The sequence below is a fragment of the Artemia franciscana genome, chromosome 8, assembly GCF_032884065.1.
Source record: "Artemia franciscana chromosome 8, ASM3288406v1, whole genome shotgun sequence".
Taxonomy (NCBI): Eukaryota; Metazoa; Arthropoda; class Branchiopoda; order Anostraca; family Artemiidae; genus Artemia; species Artemia franciscana.
Window position 1 is genome coordinate 51,064,384 of NC_088870.1, and position 15,230 is coordinate 51,079,613.

At 34.5% G+C, this 15,230-nt stretch overlaps 1 protein-coding gene across 3 annotated transcripts in view; it reads right to left on the reverse strand.

The window, feature by feature from the left end:
* The window catches only part of LOC136030538 (MDS1 and EVI1 complex locus protein EVI1-B-like), a 39,213-nt gene that overhangs the window by 3,167 nt on the left and 20,816 nt on the right, over positions 1-15,230 (reverse strand). The window contains exons 2-6 of one of the 3 annotated variants that reach the window (XM_065709587.1): positions 11,326-11,449; positions 9,303-9,423; positions 6,138-6,438; positions 3,307-4,248; positions 2,071-2,235 (exon numbers count right to left, since the gene is read on the reverse strand). In XM_065709587.1, coding sequence (XP_065565659.1) covers positions 2,071-2,235; positions 3,307-4,248; positions 6,138-6,438; positions 9,303-9,348 — 1,454 coding nt within the window. In that variant the 5' untranslated portion in view covers positions 9,349-9,423; positions 11,326-11,449. Of the gene's footprint in view, positions 1-2,070; positions 2,236-3,306; positions 4,249-6,137; positions 6,439-9,302; positions 9,424-9,813; positions 9,928-11,325; positions 11,450-15,230 lie in introns of those variants that run through there. The other 2 variants (XM_065709589.1, XM_065709588.1) reach the window with 2 other exon arrangements.

Sequence of the window (15,230 nt, forward strand, 5' to 3'; positions counted from 1 at the left end):
ATTGTTCTTATTTGAATATTTGGGGACCAACGGTTTTATCATACTTAATTAATTAACTTTGGTTATTCCTTTCCAATTCAACGCTCGCATTGAGCGGGGAATTTTTGACTTGCAATTATGTTATATCATATGTGTGCATCTCGTATCGAGCGGGTAATTTTCAATTTGCATCAGTGTTATTTGTTAAGAGAAAGATCAATTGTGTTTAAACTGAAGTTGATTTTTTTTATTGTGAATTTGGCAATTTGTGAGTCCTGTGAGTTAACCTGCACTGTTAACCTGAGCGCAGGAAAGGCAGGTGGGCCGACTTCACGCAGGTTGGATTGGAATCCACTTGGATGCATTATTGTGGCTTGGCCCTCACTCAAAGATAAGTCTTTTTGGCCCATAATAATAATAATGAATGTGGTGTTGCAATGGCTAAATTTTATTTTAGTCTTACTTACGTATTATCCCGCCACACTCAAGAAGTGAAGTTAGGTGAATCATAACGTAATATACCAAAATATGATGAAAATATAGTACTTTAGTAACAAAATTATGGAAAGTACAACAGAGAATCATGAAATGCAGGCCGTGAAAAACACATTATATTGAATACCGAACCAACTCTACAAATTAAATATTTAATTAAAATATACCAGTTTGATATGTAAAGTAGGTTAGATTAGGTATATCTCACACAGTAGTTTATCTCATTCAGGCTAAGCTGATTATCTCTGAGTGCACACAAATAAACCGGTTTTACACATCAAGAACAAATTGTGGTCGATTTGTGAAATGGCAATTTGCAGGCCAATCAACTCTTTGGAATCCCATGGTTAAATCTGAAGTTTTTTTCCGAATTATTGGGCAATAAAAAATGTAGAGGGCATATAATCACCGTCCCCCTTCACCAGCCCCTGTGTGCCAGGGAATCCAAACAATGGGTAACAGTTTCAAAGCAAATAAAAGTAAAGAATATATATCAATCAATCATTATTGAGTAATGTAAGTTAAGTAATATGAATTAAGTAAAGTTAAGTAGTGTAATTTTACACTACTTCTTACATTGTTTTCAGTTATAGTGCCAAAACACTTGATTCCCTCTTAAATACATACAAAAGGATATCTTCTAAAAACAGGGATAAATAGAAACAAATTGCGAATATAATTTCGACTTCAATGATGATTTTATAGTTCAATTTAAATTCCATGCAAAACCACATGTGTATTGTGTTCCCTAGAAAACATGTGATTTTGCAATGAACTCACTTCTGTGACTTGCACCGAAAGGCCAAAAAACAGGCTTTGTGACAACAAGAAGAAAAAGTGAACGTTAAAATCTTAATAGTTGCAATTTGTTTCCATCTGGAGGATCTATAAAACATTATTGCTAAGTATTTTACAGAAAAGAACAAAATTTTTTGAAAACATATATCTTCATACAAACCAATTTCATCACTGACATTCACTGAACTCCAAAAATAAATAAGAATAATTATTATAAATATAAAAATGTTTTTTTTAATACACAAATAATGACACTAAACTATTTACCATGTCATCACTGTAGATTCAAATAGTAAACTCGTCTTAGATCAAATCCAATACTAACTCTCCCCCAAGAAAAGAAATTCAAAATTTATATTTGAATGAAATTATTAAGCGATATAGCTCGCGAAAAGAGTAATTTGCTACATATGCTAGAGTAACAAAATGACGCGTCCCTAACGAAGAGCTAAGTTTGTATTTGTTGAGTGTAACGAATATATGGGTTAAAAATTAGCAAAAATAATAATAACGAAAGAAAAAGGCCACAAAAAAGGAAATACAGAAAAAGAAAAGTAATGCTGGGAAAGCAGTGCACCGAAAAGGGGTCCGATATGGGCAAACAAAAAGAACGCACTAAAAAGCACTATAAAATACGCTTATGCACCATCATCAAAGTTCCTTAAGACTTCAAATTTTCTCTTTCAAAATACACTTTTCTTTTAATTGTAATTTACATTAGCCGATATCTTCAATATTTTAACAATGTTACTCCTTAGGTGTGGACTGTTCTAACCCAGAAGAAAATCAAAAACTTACTTGAACGGTTTCTCCCTGTGGTGGATGTTCCTCACATGTCTTTGCAAGTTCGAAGAGATGCTGAAGGAGCGCTCACAAAACTTGCATTTGTACGGTTGTTCTCCTGTGTGAGTTCGCAAGTGCCTCGTCAAATTTGCAGAACGAGGAAATACCTTTCCGCAGAAACTAAAACACAAAAGTAAATTAATCTACTATTGCAAAAGGCTGTAACAAACATGCTTAGTAAAATACAAAACGACTAAAAAGTAATTATAACATTATGCTTACTTTTGTCTAATATAGCCAAGCGAAATAAACGCTTACGGGGAACTTTCGGCACATATATATATATATATATATATATATATATATATATATATATATATATATATATATATATATATATATATATATATATATATATATATATATATATATATATATATATATATATATATATATATAATGAAAAAAGAAGTCACCAATGCAACAACACAAACACAGACATCATAAAAAAACAAAAAAAAAGACAGACAGAAGGAAAAAGAAAGACTGTTTTCTTGCTTTAGTAATTAATATACATCAGTACTTGAATGAGACCTTAACCCTACTCATCCATCCAATTACTTAGGTCAAACAGCATGGCCATACACCATCGACCGTAAAGAAAATCCATGGACAGGCAGTCGTGTTAAAAGTAATTATAAGTCGTCATTTACGATATGTTAAAAAAACAATAAAAAAGACAAATGATTCAGAGGGGACAACCCAACAGAAAGGCTCATCAAGAGAATACACACTTGCCTATAGGGTTTTAGCACTTTAAATTCCCTACCCAGGCAAGTGGCGTGCCTACCGTAGATTCTCTACGACATCCCCATGCTAGGTATCACCCCCGATATATAGGCCTATGCCTATTAAAAAAAACAACAATGTAAAACAACTATATAACTCCAGAGCTTACTTATCCTGCCTTGGTTTTTCGCCCTCGGGTATTTATGTTAATGGATATATACGGGTACCTGTATATATATATATATATATATATATATATATATATATATATATATATATATATATATATATATATATATATATATATATATACACAATTTTGTCCTTTTAAAAAAATTGCAGTAATACCGAATATACTTTTATTAATGACAGGTGGATAAACTTGGACATTTTATGACAGCTCAAAAACACAAGACAGCTAACAGAATGGCAAAATATCGATAGGAGTCAAAAGTTTCTTACCGGCAGGCATAGCGATCTCTTGGACGAATTGCAGCGGATGTACTAGCCAGAATGTCATGGTAATTTGGGGTTCTTAAAAGATCTTGCTGTGTCCTCAAGGTATTCCATGCATGATAAGGACCAAAACGATTCAAAGCAGGTGGTACAATTGAATGTCGCATCGTAATCCTTGCAGGGAGCAATGCAGGATGTAGAAGAGGAGGAGGAGGAAGTGAACCTAGTGATGACCAATTAATTGTTGGAGCCTGAGTGGGTGGCAAGACTGGCGAGGGCACTTTTGGTGCAGGTGAAATTTTAGGAATTGGGGAACTGAAGGCAGATGTTTCAGAAATACTGAATTTCAGCTCAGATGCTGAAGAACTACTAAGATCTAATGGCTGCTCTTTTTGCTCTTTTGGTTGATGGTCTTTTGGTTCAGGAGACGGGGTTTTCGAATCTTCGCTATCATCTGCTGGTCTCCATAATTTCTTTGGCTTGACGGCTGTGCGCCTTTCAGATTCTGAATTGCTTTCAAGCACCGGTTTCTCTTCTCTTTGCATAGAATAAGTCTTGGCTAAAGATGAATACAGAGCGCTCGCATAAGACATCCCCATGTCTCCTGATAATAGCAGGGGTTGCACGGGCAACAAAGGGAAGGGTAATCCAGCCCTTGCGTATAATGTAGCTAGTAATAATGGATCTGTCTGACCCATGGAAGGAAAAGATTGTTGAGTAGTTGGGACATTGACAGGACTAGCTGGGGCTTGTTGATACATATTAGTTGCAGGAGTAGTAGGCTGACAAGATGCGTGGCAAAAACGTCGATGTTTCGCAAGTGTTGTTGCAGAAGAACAAGGCTGACCACAACGTCCACAGCGAAGATGTGTCCGACAATCTGCGTGCATCCGTTTATGGCGGCACAAGTTTGAGAACTGTGTGTAGGCCTTTCGGCAAACCTCACACCTAAAATGAAAGAGTGTATTCTTGATTTTGCTTTGATTTGTCGATAGAGGATAACACTATTTTCAAGTAACTATTATACAGCGATTTGAGAATTCTTTTGACGGACAAAGTCCATCAAAATACTCCCTGTAAACGGAGATAAAACATGACCTTGCTTAGTTCCAGATTATACACCGAGTTTGCAACTAACCTGACTTCCTACCCTATCCCCAGCAATATTAATCTCGTATATTGCAATAATCAGGCAAAATCAACTTTTTAATTTGAAACCCGGCTCAGCAACTTGAATTTGCCATAAATTCTAGGAAACCTCTTAGAATGAACATTAACACCAGTAAACAAAGGAAATGTTTCATAACGATATAAAATTACGGCCAGCATGATATATTTACTGACATACTTGTACTGTTTGTCATTTTGTATTTTACTTTCCGAGCAATATTATGAGCTATTAAACCTTGGAAAAAAAATAAAACAAAATAAACCAAATTACAGGAATAACTGAAGAATTTATTTGCTCATGGAATAACATCAATTTTAAAACCAAACTAATTAAAAAAGGAGACTAATTGTTTATTTTTTAGGATACCGTAGGAAAAACTTATAAAAATAGATCCAGATGTCATTAGTAAATTTTCAAAAAAAAATGCATGGTTTCGCAAAAAGCAGTGAGATTTTTAAATTTATTTTAGCTCATGTTTTTGCATCATTGACTAATGTAAAACGGACAGAAAGCTTTATCGACCTTACCCGTGCAAGAAAAGGCCAAAAGACCGAAAATAATACATCAAGTTACTCCACTTTTGAGGGTTCAAAGATTCTCATAATAAATGGACGAAGGAAGTCCATTCCCGCAGATTCTACTAATTATTAAAGCACCTAGGACATCAAAACCTTTTGCCACCCTTGTACCTATCTTGGGTCTATTCATACCTAAAATCCACAAATTTCTAAGATTTTTTAAAATACAAAATTATGAACAGTGCCACATTTTTGTCATTATTACAACAAAATAAATAAGTAAAACTAATTATTTAATTTCCATAGCACTTTACTTCCGTAAAATTCAAACATTGACAGTCTCTTTATTCTTAAAGACAACTACACTTTCAAAGGAAAGTCTCACATTCTGATGCTTTTTTTGCTGAATATATATATATATATATATATATATATATATATATATATATATATATATATATATACATATATATATCATGAAAAGAGAAATCACCAATGCTACAGCACAAAAAAAAAAAAAAAAAAAAAAAAAAAAAAAAAAAAAAAAAAAAAAAAAAAGAGACAGAAGGAGAAAAAGAAGACTGTTTTCCTAAATTATTGATTAATATAGACCAGCACTTGAATGAGGCCTTAACCCTACTCATCCATACAATCACATAGGTCAAACAGCATAGCCACACACAATCAACCATAAAGAATAATCCATGGACAGGCAGTCATGTCGTCAATAAGTATAAGTCGTCATTTACCGAACAATAGAAAAAATAATATAGACAAATAATTCAGAGGCAACACCCAACATAAGGGCTCATCAGGAGAATACACTGGCCTATATAGGGTTTCGCCACTCTAAATTCTCTACCCAGCACAGTGTCGTGGCTACCACAGAATATCCATGGCATCCCCGCGTCAAGTATCACCCCTAAAATACATGCCTATGAAAAAAAAAACAGCAAATGTAAAACAACCAAGTAAAACCAAAACAAGCTTATCTTGTTAATATATCCCTCCCTTTAGCAACAATAGGTAAACTAAATATTATAAATTTTACCAAATCACAAATATTAACACATTGCAAAAAACCTGAATGAATGCAAAGCTCGTGTATAACTTCTTTAGAACTTTATTTAGCAGATGGAACAACTTACCTAAAAGGCTTGACAGAGGCGTGGATGTGGGTGTGCTGCTTCAAACCAGAAGCAGTAGCAAATGATTTGCCACACTCTGCACAAGTGTGTGTTCTCACACCAGCTGCGTGATTAGAGCGTATGTGGCGCTGTAGATTTGAAGCGTCAGTAAAGGTGCGCCCACAGTAGGTGCAATAAAAGCGCTTTTCGTTACAAGACGTAATTATATATGAAGAAGAACAAGAATCACAAGGTCCAAGGCCGTTTGCAGAACAACTACAATTAAGAGGGTCTGATTTGCCACTGATACTCAAATCCGAGCCTGAAAACAGAATATGAAGTACAATTATGTAAATATCAATGCTTGAAAAGTAGAAACCACTTTATTGCTTGACATATTGTCTAACCCTAGTCTGATTATTACTCATTATGGGGGTGATCTTCAAGCTCATCTTCAGCTTTGTAAAGATCAGGCAATCTTGGTCCTAAAACAATCATTTCAATCAGTTCAATGCTGGTCCTTGGATTGTTTTCAAATTTAAACCAGCTAATAATAGAAATCATAAAAAATTAATAGACCGTTGCATCGCAAACCCATCTGTGGCCAGCACAAAGCTTTGTCAGTTTGGTGGCTACGCCTCCCTCCACAGTTATCGTTCCATAAGCGCCTTACAATTCATAGGTTTGAACCGTAGACACGGCCTTATCCACTGAGAGACTTTATAGCAATGTCCAACATAATAGTGGAGTAATTTCGTCAAATCCTGGGTGGTTAGTTGGGAGGGCAAATTTTGAGCCAATTTTCCCAAATCAAGCAAAAATGACAGTGAGAAATGAGCTATATAGTAGCCTACTATAAAGGCAAATATATACTAAAGAAAACTGAACCATTGCTCTAGATGCTTGAATCAGGCATACTTATCTTAGTTTTTTTACAATATTTTTGAATGAACTAAAGTTTATCTGGAGGGGGCTGAGGTCTGGATCGGTCAGTTGTCCCCTCCTCCATCGAAAATTACGACCCTGCAGTACAGGGCTGGTTAAATATTGCTTAGGGATCAAGGTAGGCTTATTTATTCAAAGATAGTAAGCATGAGCACCTTCCCCATAATGTGTTAGCATTTAATTACTGGTGTTCTTATTCAGATTTTGGGGATATTTTGCGACATTGTACTGATTTTAGCTCTTGTTCAATACTATCAAAACTAAAAGCTCGACAACCCGAAATGGTGTCACTTGTCACTTACAAAAGATGGTTTTAATTAAAATAAAGCAGTAATAAAGAACAAAAATACAAAAGAAACAACAACAAAACTTTAATGAATAAAAAATCCAAATATTCAAACTCCACATCCAGGAGCCCTTATCGATGGAAAAAAGGAAAAAAAATATGATCAATTTATTGATTATTTATTTATTATGCTTATGTTCGGTATTTTATTAAGAGCATATAATAGGTCATTATTTGGGTGACGAGGTTGCTACTTGTCCTTGTAAAGAGACCCAACAACTGAAACGTCGATTTGGCCCCTCATGCGCCAGCAATGGCTCTGGAGGATTTTTATCTTTTTCATAGGATCTTTTCCTTTATCTTTTCCATATCTTTGTCTTTATCTTTTTCATTTACTTTTTCAGAGAAACTTTTTCTCTTTCATTCCCTTTTTCTTTTTCTTTATCTTTTTCACATCATTTCAAAACGAAAAAATCGTAAAGATGAGACACGAGGATAACAGCCAGTGAAAAAACAAAACAAAAAACGGATAGGATAATGCAAATATTTCGGTCAGGACCTCCGCTTGACCGTCTTCAGCGCAGGATAATAATAAAAGACAACGATAAAAATCCAAAGGATAATATAAAAACCAAACCTTAAAATAAATACAAGAGCTAAAATAGGAAGACTCTCTCTCAGCAACGATGAAAGGGTAACTGAATAAAAAATACAACATTGATTGATTGGTATTTCAATCTTCGAAATTATGTAGAGCGTTCCTAATTTTAATCCCTTGGCAGGTATGGTATTATCCAAGGTTCTATTAGGTTGCGAAATATAATTTTGTGGATGGATATTAAAACTATCCAAGTTCATTATAAGCCGGGCTTAGAAAAGTTTTTCTAGTGTCTCTATTGAAGACCACCTTTGGCAAATGTGTTTCATACTCCTGTATTACTCAGAAAACAACCGAGAACTGAAGTTTAATATAGTAATTTATATAGTAATATATTACTTATTACTAAATTATATTATATTACCAAATTATATTCCTAGTTTATGTAGTAATATCATTTAGGCTATATATTTGCACATTAGGAAGGGGTGAGGATAAAATAGCCTAATTTAAAATACCATTAACCCCCCTCCTCCCAATTTGCAAATATATAAGCGAAATTATACAAGTCCAATATTAATAATTATTATTATTATTGCAAGTTTACAAGTTTCCAAGATTACAAGTCCAATGCATTATGTCACTCGTTGTTTGTATTTGTGGCTATGAAACCGGTTTTCATAGATCTTACGTTCAGCAAACTTCTCGAGTGTGATCTGAATAACACAGGAGTACCTCTGCTTTTCCTGTTTCAACTGCCTCCCTGAAAACTTGCATGAGACCTTTAACAGGGCAATTATGGGATGTAGGCTATAATAGACGTGTTCCACCGAGGTGGAATCAAAAGTCTCAGGCCTTTGGTGTAGGACCATGGCTTTGTCGATTGAGGACCTGTGTTCCGATAGTGGTTGATCCGCGGCGGGAGGGGGTTGTTATTTATTATTATTTCTTTAAATAAATTTGCCAATTTGGTCATTTACTGGCGCCTTTGTCGTATTGCCCCCCACAATGTTTTGCTCAATGGCGCCCTTGTCACATGGGGCCTCCCACAAGATTTTGGTCTAAGTCCACCCCTGTATTCCGATAACGTCTCTCCCAATTCTTGCTGGGTTCTCCCAACCCAGAAACAGCCATAAGAACAGGAAATCCTGTAAAAACCACTACCCAGAATGGGACTGATTTTATCTTTGCCTCTGTTGAAAAGCTCTGTTTTGTATTCGAAATTTAGAAGTTACCCCGTGGTATAACGTCATATGGTTATTTTACGGTGGCAGTGATTAAAATTGGCTGCAAGATACGGATACTTATCAATTATAAAGTTACATAATAATTAAAGAATAAGAAGAAAAAAACTCACCAGAGTCGCTTTCAGGATTAATGCCCTCGGTATGGAGTTTCTCCATGAACAAAATTTAAGGAATCCAGATTTAGTTCGGTTGGGAACAAATCTAAGTTTGACATCAAATTCGCTCGATAATCTGGAATTTGAAATCATTCATCAAAGGTCAAAACTCTTGAGACTGTCAGCTGTGCAACCCCAAATAATTCGCAACAGTTAACCTGTCCGTAAAATCAGGGGTTTAAAAAATAGGGGTGTCGTTCATGGGGGGAGGACAATTGCCCCTCCCCCAATAACGTGAAGAAAAAATACTAAGATAAGCATCCACACAATTCAGGCATCCATAAGCTAGACATAAATAGCGACGAAGACCACACTGCCTTTCCATCATAAACAACATGTAGAACAATATGATTTTTTTATATAAGACAGTGGAATGCAACTTTGAATGAATATTTCGACCCTATATCCAAGGGCCGTCCTCATCAAAACAAATGAAAAAGAAAACGAAAAATAAAAAAGAACTCACATTAAAATACAATATTTAAAATTAAAATATTTGCTCAAAACAATCCTAGCATCATTACTTCAGGAAAGTTCAACAAGGACTGGTACATCAAGCGAAGTGAAAAAGGCAATTCACTCAAATGGAATAAAAAAAAAACATTTTAAAAAACAGTAAACAATACCACTCAACCTGTTATGGACAGACCGTCTAGGCTGGCTTTGAAAAATGCGAGATTAGCTTTTAAAAGCTTGTTTGTAAATGTTTTTATTCCATTTGAATGAATTTGTCTTTTTCACTTCGCTTTATGTACCAGTCCTGGTTGAACTTTCCTGAAGTAATGTTGCTAGGACTGTTTTGAGCAAATATTTTAGTTTTAAATATTGTATTTTAATGTGAGTTCTTTTATATTCTTCGTTTTCTTTCTTATTTATTTTGCTAAGGACGGCCCTTGGATATAGGGTTGAAAATATTCATTCAAAGTTGCATTCCACTGTCTTATATAAAAAATAAATATTGTTCTACTTGTTCTTTATTAAGCAGCCACAGATCTGCGTCTGTTTTCTTTAGTTTATCTTTTTTATGGGTAGGGGGAGTATTCAACCAAAGACAGCATTTTGTTACTTTGTTACAAATTTTGTTACTTCTGAGTCACATTGGCTAAATTTAGAAATTATTTCATAGCTGATTTGCACATATAATCTTATGTTCCATATTCGGATCAAAATAACTTGTATTCAGACACCTCAATCCCTCCCCCATCCTGACTGAACTTTCGTCATTATCTTTTAAAAACACCTTCTCGATTTTTTAGCTGACAGATAATTGTTCATATTTCCAAAAAAAACAAAACAAGAAAGGAACAAAATTGACCCCTGTTTTTTTTTGGGAGGGGGGGGGCAAAAACAAAAGAATTGTTCCCCTCAAAGTTAGCAACCCTGCTTATATTCATTGTAATCCAGATGTTCAAAGGAGGAGAGAGGGACTCAACTGGGATGTTGTTCAGTTAGATAACGCCTGTGCATGTCATTTGAAGATATTTTTCTCAGACTTTGAGCCACTACTCCCTAGGTAGGGGTTACCGTCATAAGGGTGGCGTGAAATGTTCCATAAGACAACATACCAAATTCGTTGGAATTTCCAATTCATGAAAATTTTCAAGAAACAATTTCATCTTTCGGAAAAAAATTGCAGTTATAGAAAGTTAAAATTAACAAAGATGGTATGAATGATTGTTTTTCCTTGTTGTCCCATTTGTAGCCGCTAATGAAACTAAATAAATTGTTTCTTAGACCATACTGCTTTTCTCTTAATTTTCGAAAAATTAGAAGAAAAACGACGGGTTTAATTTAAACAAAACAGTGACAACAAAAAAGGTTACAACCAAAGAATTAATTAATAAAAAATATCCGAAAATTTCAACTCCACAGCCGGGAGCCTTTATCGACTGAAAAAAAGTTAAACCGTATAAATAAAAATACAAAACATGGCACACTAGAGGGGAAAAAACAAGACCATCAAACGATTAAAACTCACATCTTAATAAACTTCCAAAATGCGGAAAAGCTGCAATCCCATAAAAACGCCAAAAATCTCTTTTTGATTTTTCTCCAGAAAGGCAGATATGTCACCTTTACGAATTCAAACTGGCAAATGTGATCTAGCAAAAATAAAACACTATATTTATTTAAAAGAAATTACAAAAAAACAGGCCATCACCCCTGAATAAATTTACAGGTTAAAACATTTGAACTATTTAGGTATTCTATATGGCATTAGGTCAACAAAACTCGTGCGTCACAAATAAGTGTTTTTTTTTATTTGTAAGTTTAGCTGCAGTCCATTGACTTATGCCAGCTTTGACCTCATCCCGACTTTCGCTCACAGGGTTGTCACTTGTTCGGGGACTAATATATAACTCACTATTATTAGAAAATTTTGCCTGCCCCCAAAGATCTTCTAATTTTAAAATTTGTTCAGGGATGGTGACCTGTTGTTTTTGAAGTTTCTTTCAAATAAATATAGTATTTTAATTCGCTAGCTCCCATTTGACAATCTAAATTTATAAAGATGACATGTCTGCTCCACGAGAGATTTTTGGTGTTTTTCCTGTGGTTACAGTTTTGCTGAATTTTGGAAGTTTATTAAGATGTGAGTTTTATTTATTTGTCTTTTGTTTTACTTATTTTTCTTTTATGTTACATTTGTCTTTTTCTTTAGATGATTTAACAAAAAAAATTTGTCCGTTTTTCCCGTTACTAAAGCCGCCCAGATGTGTGGAGTTGAAATATCTGTATATTTTATATTATTCAACCGTTTGTTGTTTTTTTTCTTCTTTTTGTTGTCGCTACTTGGTATAGATTAAACCTGTTTTTCTTTCTTATTTTTTCTAATGAAAGTAGTTTGTTTTGCAATATGAAATCGTATTTTGTAGGTCAACTATCACGACTTATCACAAAGGTCGAGAAGTACTTTCCAGAAGATAATTTGAAATGGATCCAATTTACATGGATTTACAAAAAAAAAATATCTGATACATTAAGTGAGCCGCGGAAATATCTGATGATTATAGGGAGCCGTAACCCAAAATAGAAAAAAGTTCTACATTAGATATTTAAAAAAGAGTTAATAAAATAAACTTTTGAATAATCTCTTCCCAACGATCGATACCGTCACTCAGGCCGAGGAATAAATTTTGAAAAATCACTACAAAACAATTATTTTTCCCAATAGACCTGTGAAAATTATCGTGAGGCCTCACCAAGGAATACCAAGCCCCCTCACCCCAAAACTTTGGCGTTGTATTGGCTAACCATGACGCATAACAATTTCCAAATTGGTTCTTCCGTTCCCAAAATTGCCCGTCTTCAAAAATTAAGGTCACGGATACGGCTTTGTGTTTACCCTACCCTTACAAATGTTCTACCTACCCTTGTATATGGTCTAACCTCAGGAACTTACTAAAGATAAGAATTTTAAGACCCATGAATATTTCCACGAATTTCTTCAATGGATAATAAATTCAAAGCAAAATTTCTACGGTTATTTTTTAATCACGTTCATAGAATTTTAAATTTCCATCCGGGGAAAAGCCTATTATAAAATGACTGTTATCTGACAGGTTCCCTCTCACCCGCCCTAGGGGCTGATCGGAAGATAATGAATAAAACAAATCTATTTGATTGTCCATGTTTGCAGGTGATAACATAATAGTGTGAATGTACTTAGGTGTACTAATATGACGAATGGGATTGATTTTTTTTTTTTTTTGAAGTTACTGAAAACACAATCGGCACCCTCCCCTCGAATAAAAATCCTGGGTATAACCTTGAATAGCAAGGCATTTGATTAAGGTGGATGAATTTTTCTCAATGAATACTATACCACACGCCATTATGGCCTCCAAAACTTACTCAGAGGCTCTGTAAATACCCTTCCAATAATTCTCAACTCTTTTTCTCGATAATATTTCACCCCTGTTTAGGATAAAAATATCAGATTTTTATTGATACTTGGTTTAGGATACTTATTTGTTTTCAAATTTCTTGATGATCAAATTTCATTTTTACACGATGTAGCTTTTATTGGGAAAGATTCATCTTTAACTGCTGTTTTAACTAAGAATTGTTTGATAAAGTGCCCCTTAAATGTTAGGGAGGCCGCCCCCCTTTTTTCACTTTAACAGTATTTTTTTTTTAATTCTCTTTTAATGCGCGTATGATAGAAGATCGCCGCTCCCCCTCTTTTTGTAGTTGACAGAATGTTCACTGAATTTTTTTATCTTGAAGAGTATAATTACACAATTTGTATCAAAATCAGAATTACAGATCAAATGCATGCTAATGCATAGAGCGCCGGGGGTTAGAAAATAAGGGAAGGAATGCACCTTAATTCTGCTTCTTGAGAGCCCCTTTCTCCTTCCTCTAACACCAGAGCCCTTCATTTGGTTTCCTAGCCATTTCAAGACACATAGGCCAATTTGTCTCGAAACGGTCATTTTCACAACCTAACTTTATCCCTTTTACTATTCATTGTTTTCATTAAGTCATGGTGGGACTTAATTTTAATTGGAATTCGTTATTTAAGCATATTTTTTCGTTACGCCTCTAACCGCTCACTGGGATCAACCGACTTTCATCTCATCTGCCAAGAGGAGGGGGAACTTGATCATAAATAAACCAAGAGTGATACTGAAAAACCACAAAACAAGGGGTTGAGGGGTAAGTTCACACGATTACACCCGCCAGGGGATTATTGAGACGTGAAATTTGACAGTTATATCTCATTGTCCCGAGTTTCCGATAAGGTCCCTCTTAATAGATGTGAACGGCGGTCGGAGCTCAGGAAACGCCATCCTTAGACTTGGTAATTAGCGTTGCTTTGTGCAAAATGACCAATTTCTGAGTTAATGAATTTTTAGGTAAAGGGATCTCTTTTAATATAGGACACGAGCTGTAGATACTATTTGAGACCAATTTGTGTACAAGTGCAATACTTTTCGAGTGTGGTTGATAAAATAAATATTGCTTGCATGTAAACGAAGATTTATTGGTTTGGGGATCTCTTGCTAAGTACATCCCGGAAGTTGGAAAAGTATATCACTTGCAAAATAGATTTTGCACCAGTTGATAGCCTTGAAATCATGGGTGTTGTCTCTGTACAATTACTGGGGGACAGAGTTAAAGGGCTCACTGATGGAATTTTAGAAATTTATATAACGAAAAACTATAAGATATGAAAGTTTTCCTCAGCAAGAGCACCAATTTACAAAAATACAGGGGAGGAAGGGGGGTTGGCAAAATCTAGTTTTCAAGTCTAGAAAGGGCGTAATTTTGCTGTCTTTCGACCTCTTTAATGAAATACTAAAATAGTTATTCTTCCAAACATAAGAGGGGGCAGTTGTCCAAAACCTATTCTGCTCAATTAGTGCCCTTGGTTGTCCGACACATAGTTTTTTATTTATTTTAAATAATTATTTAATTATTTTAAATAATTAAATAATTATTTATTTTAAATATTTGAATATTTACTATGAAAATATTCAACAACAAAAATACAACCAGCTACAAGAAAGCTTTGGAGGGCTTGTGATGGCAGCCGATCAAATACAAAAAATCAACTTAACTTAAACAACAACTTAAATTCATTTCAAATATAATTAGTAAGTCGATAATTCCTGGGAAATTCTCCGAACACAATTGTCTTTAGAATCAATAGCGGCTGATCAAGGTTTATACTGTGGTGTCGTATACTCTATACCATACGTATGCATATGGTGGACTGGAATTGTTGGTGTAAATTTTTTTAGAGCGAAAACATATCAAGAAACTTAGCCTAATAATTTAACTTTGTATATTCCATATTTAATATTATATTTTGTCAATTGAAACCATGTAGGCCTATAGTTTGAAATCAAGCTTATTCTTGCTGTTAAAATATTG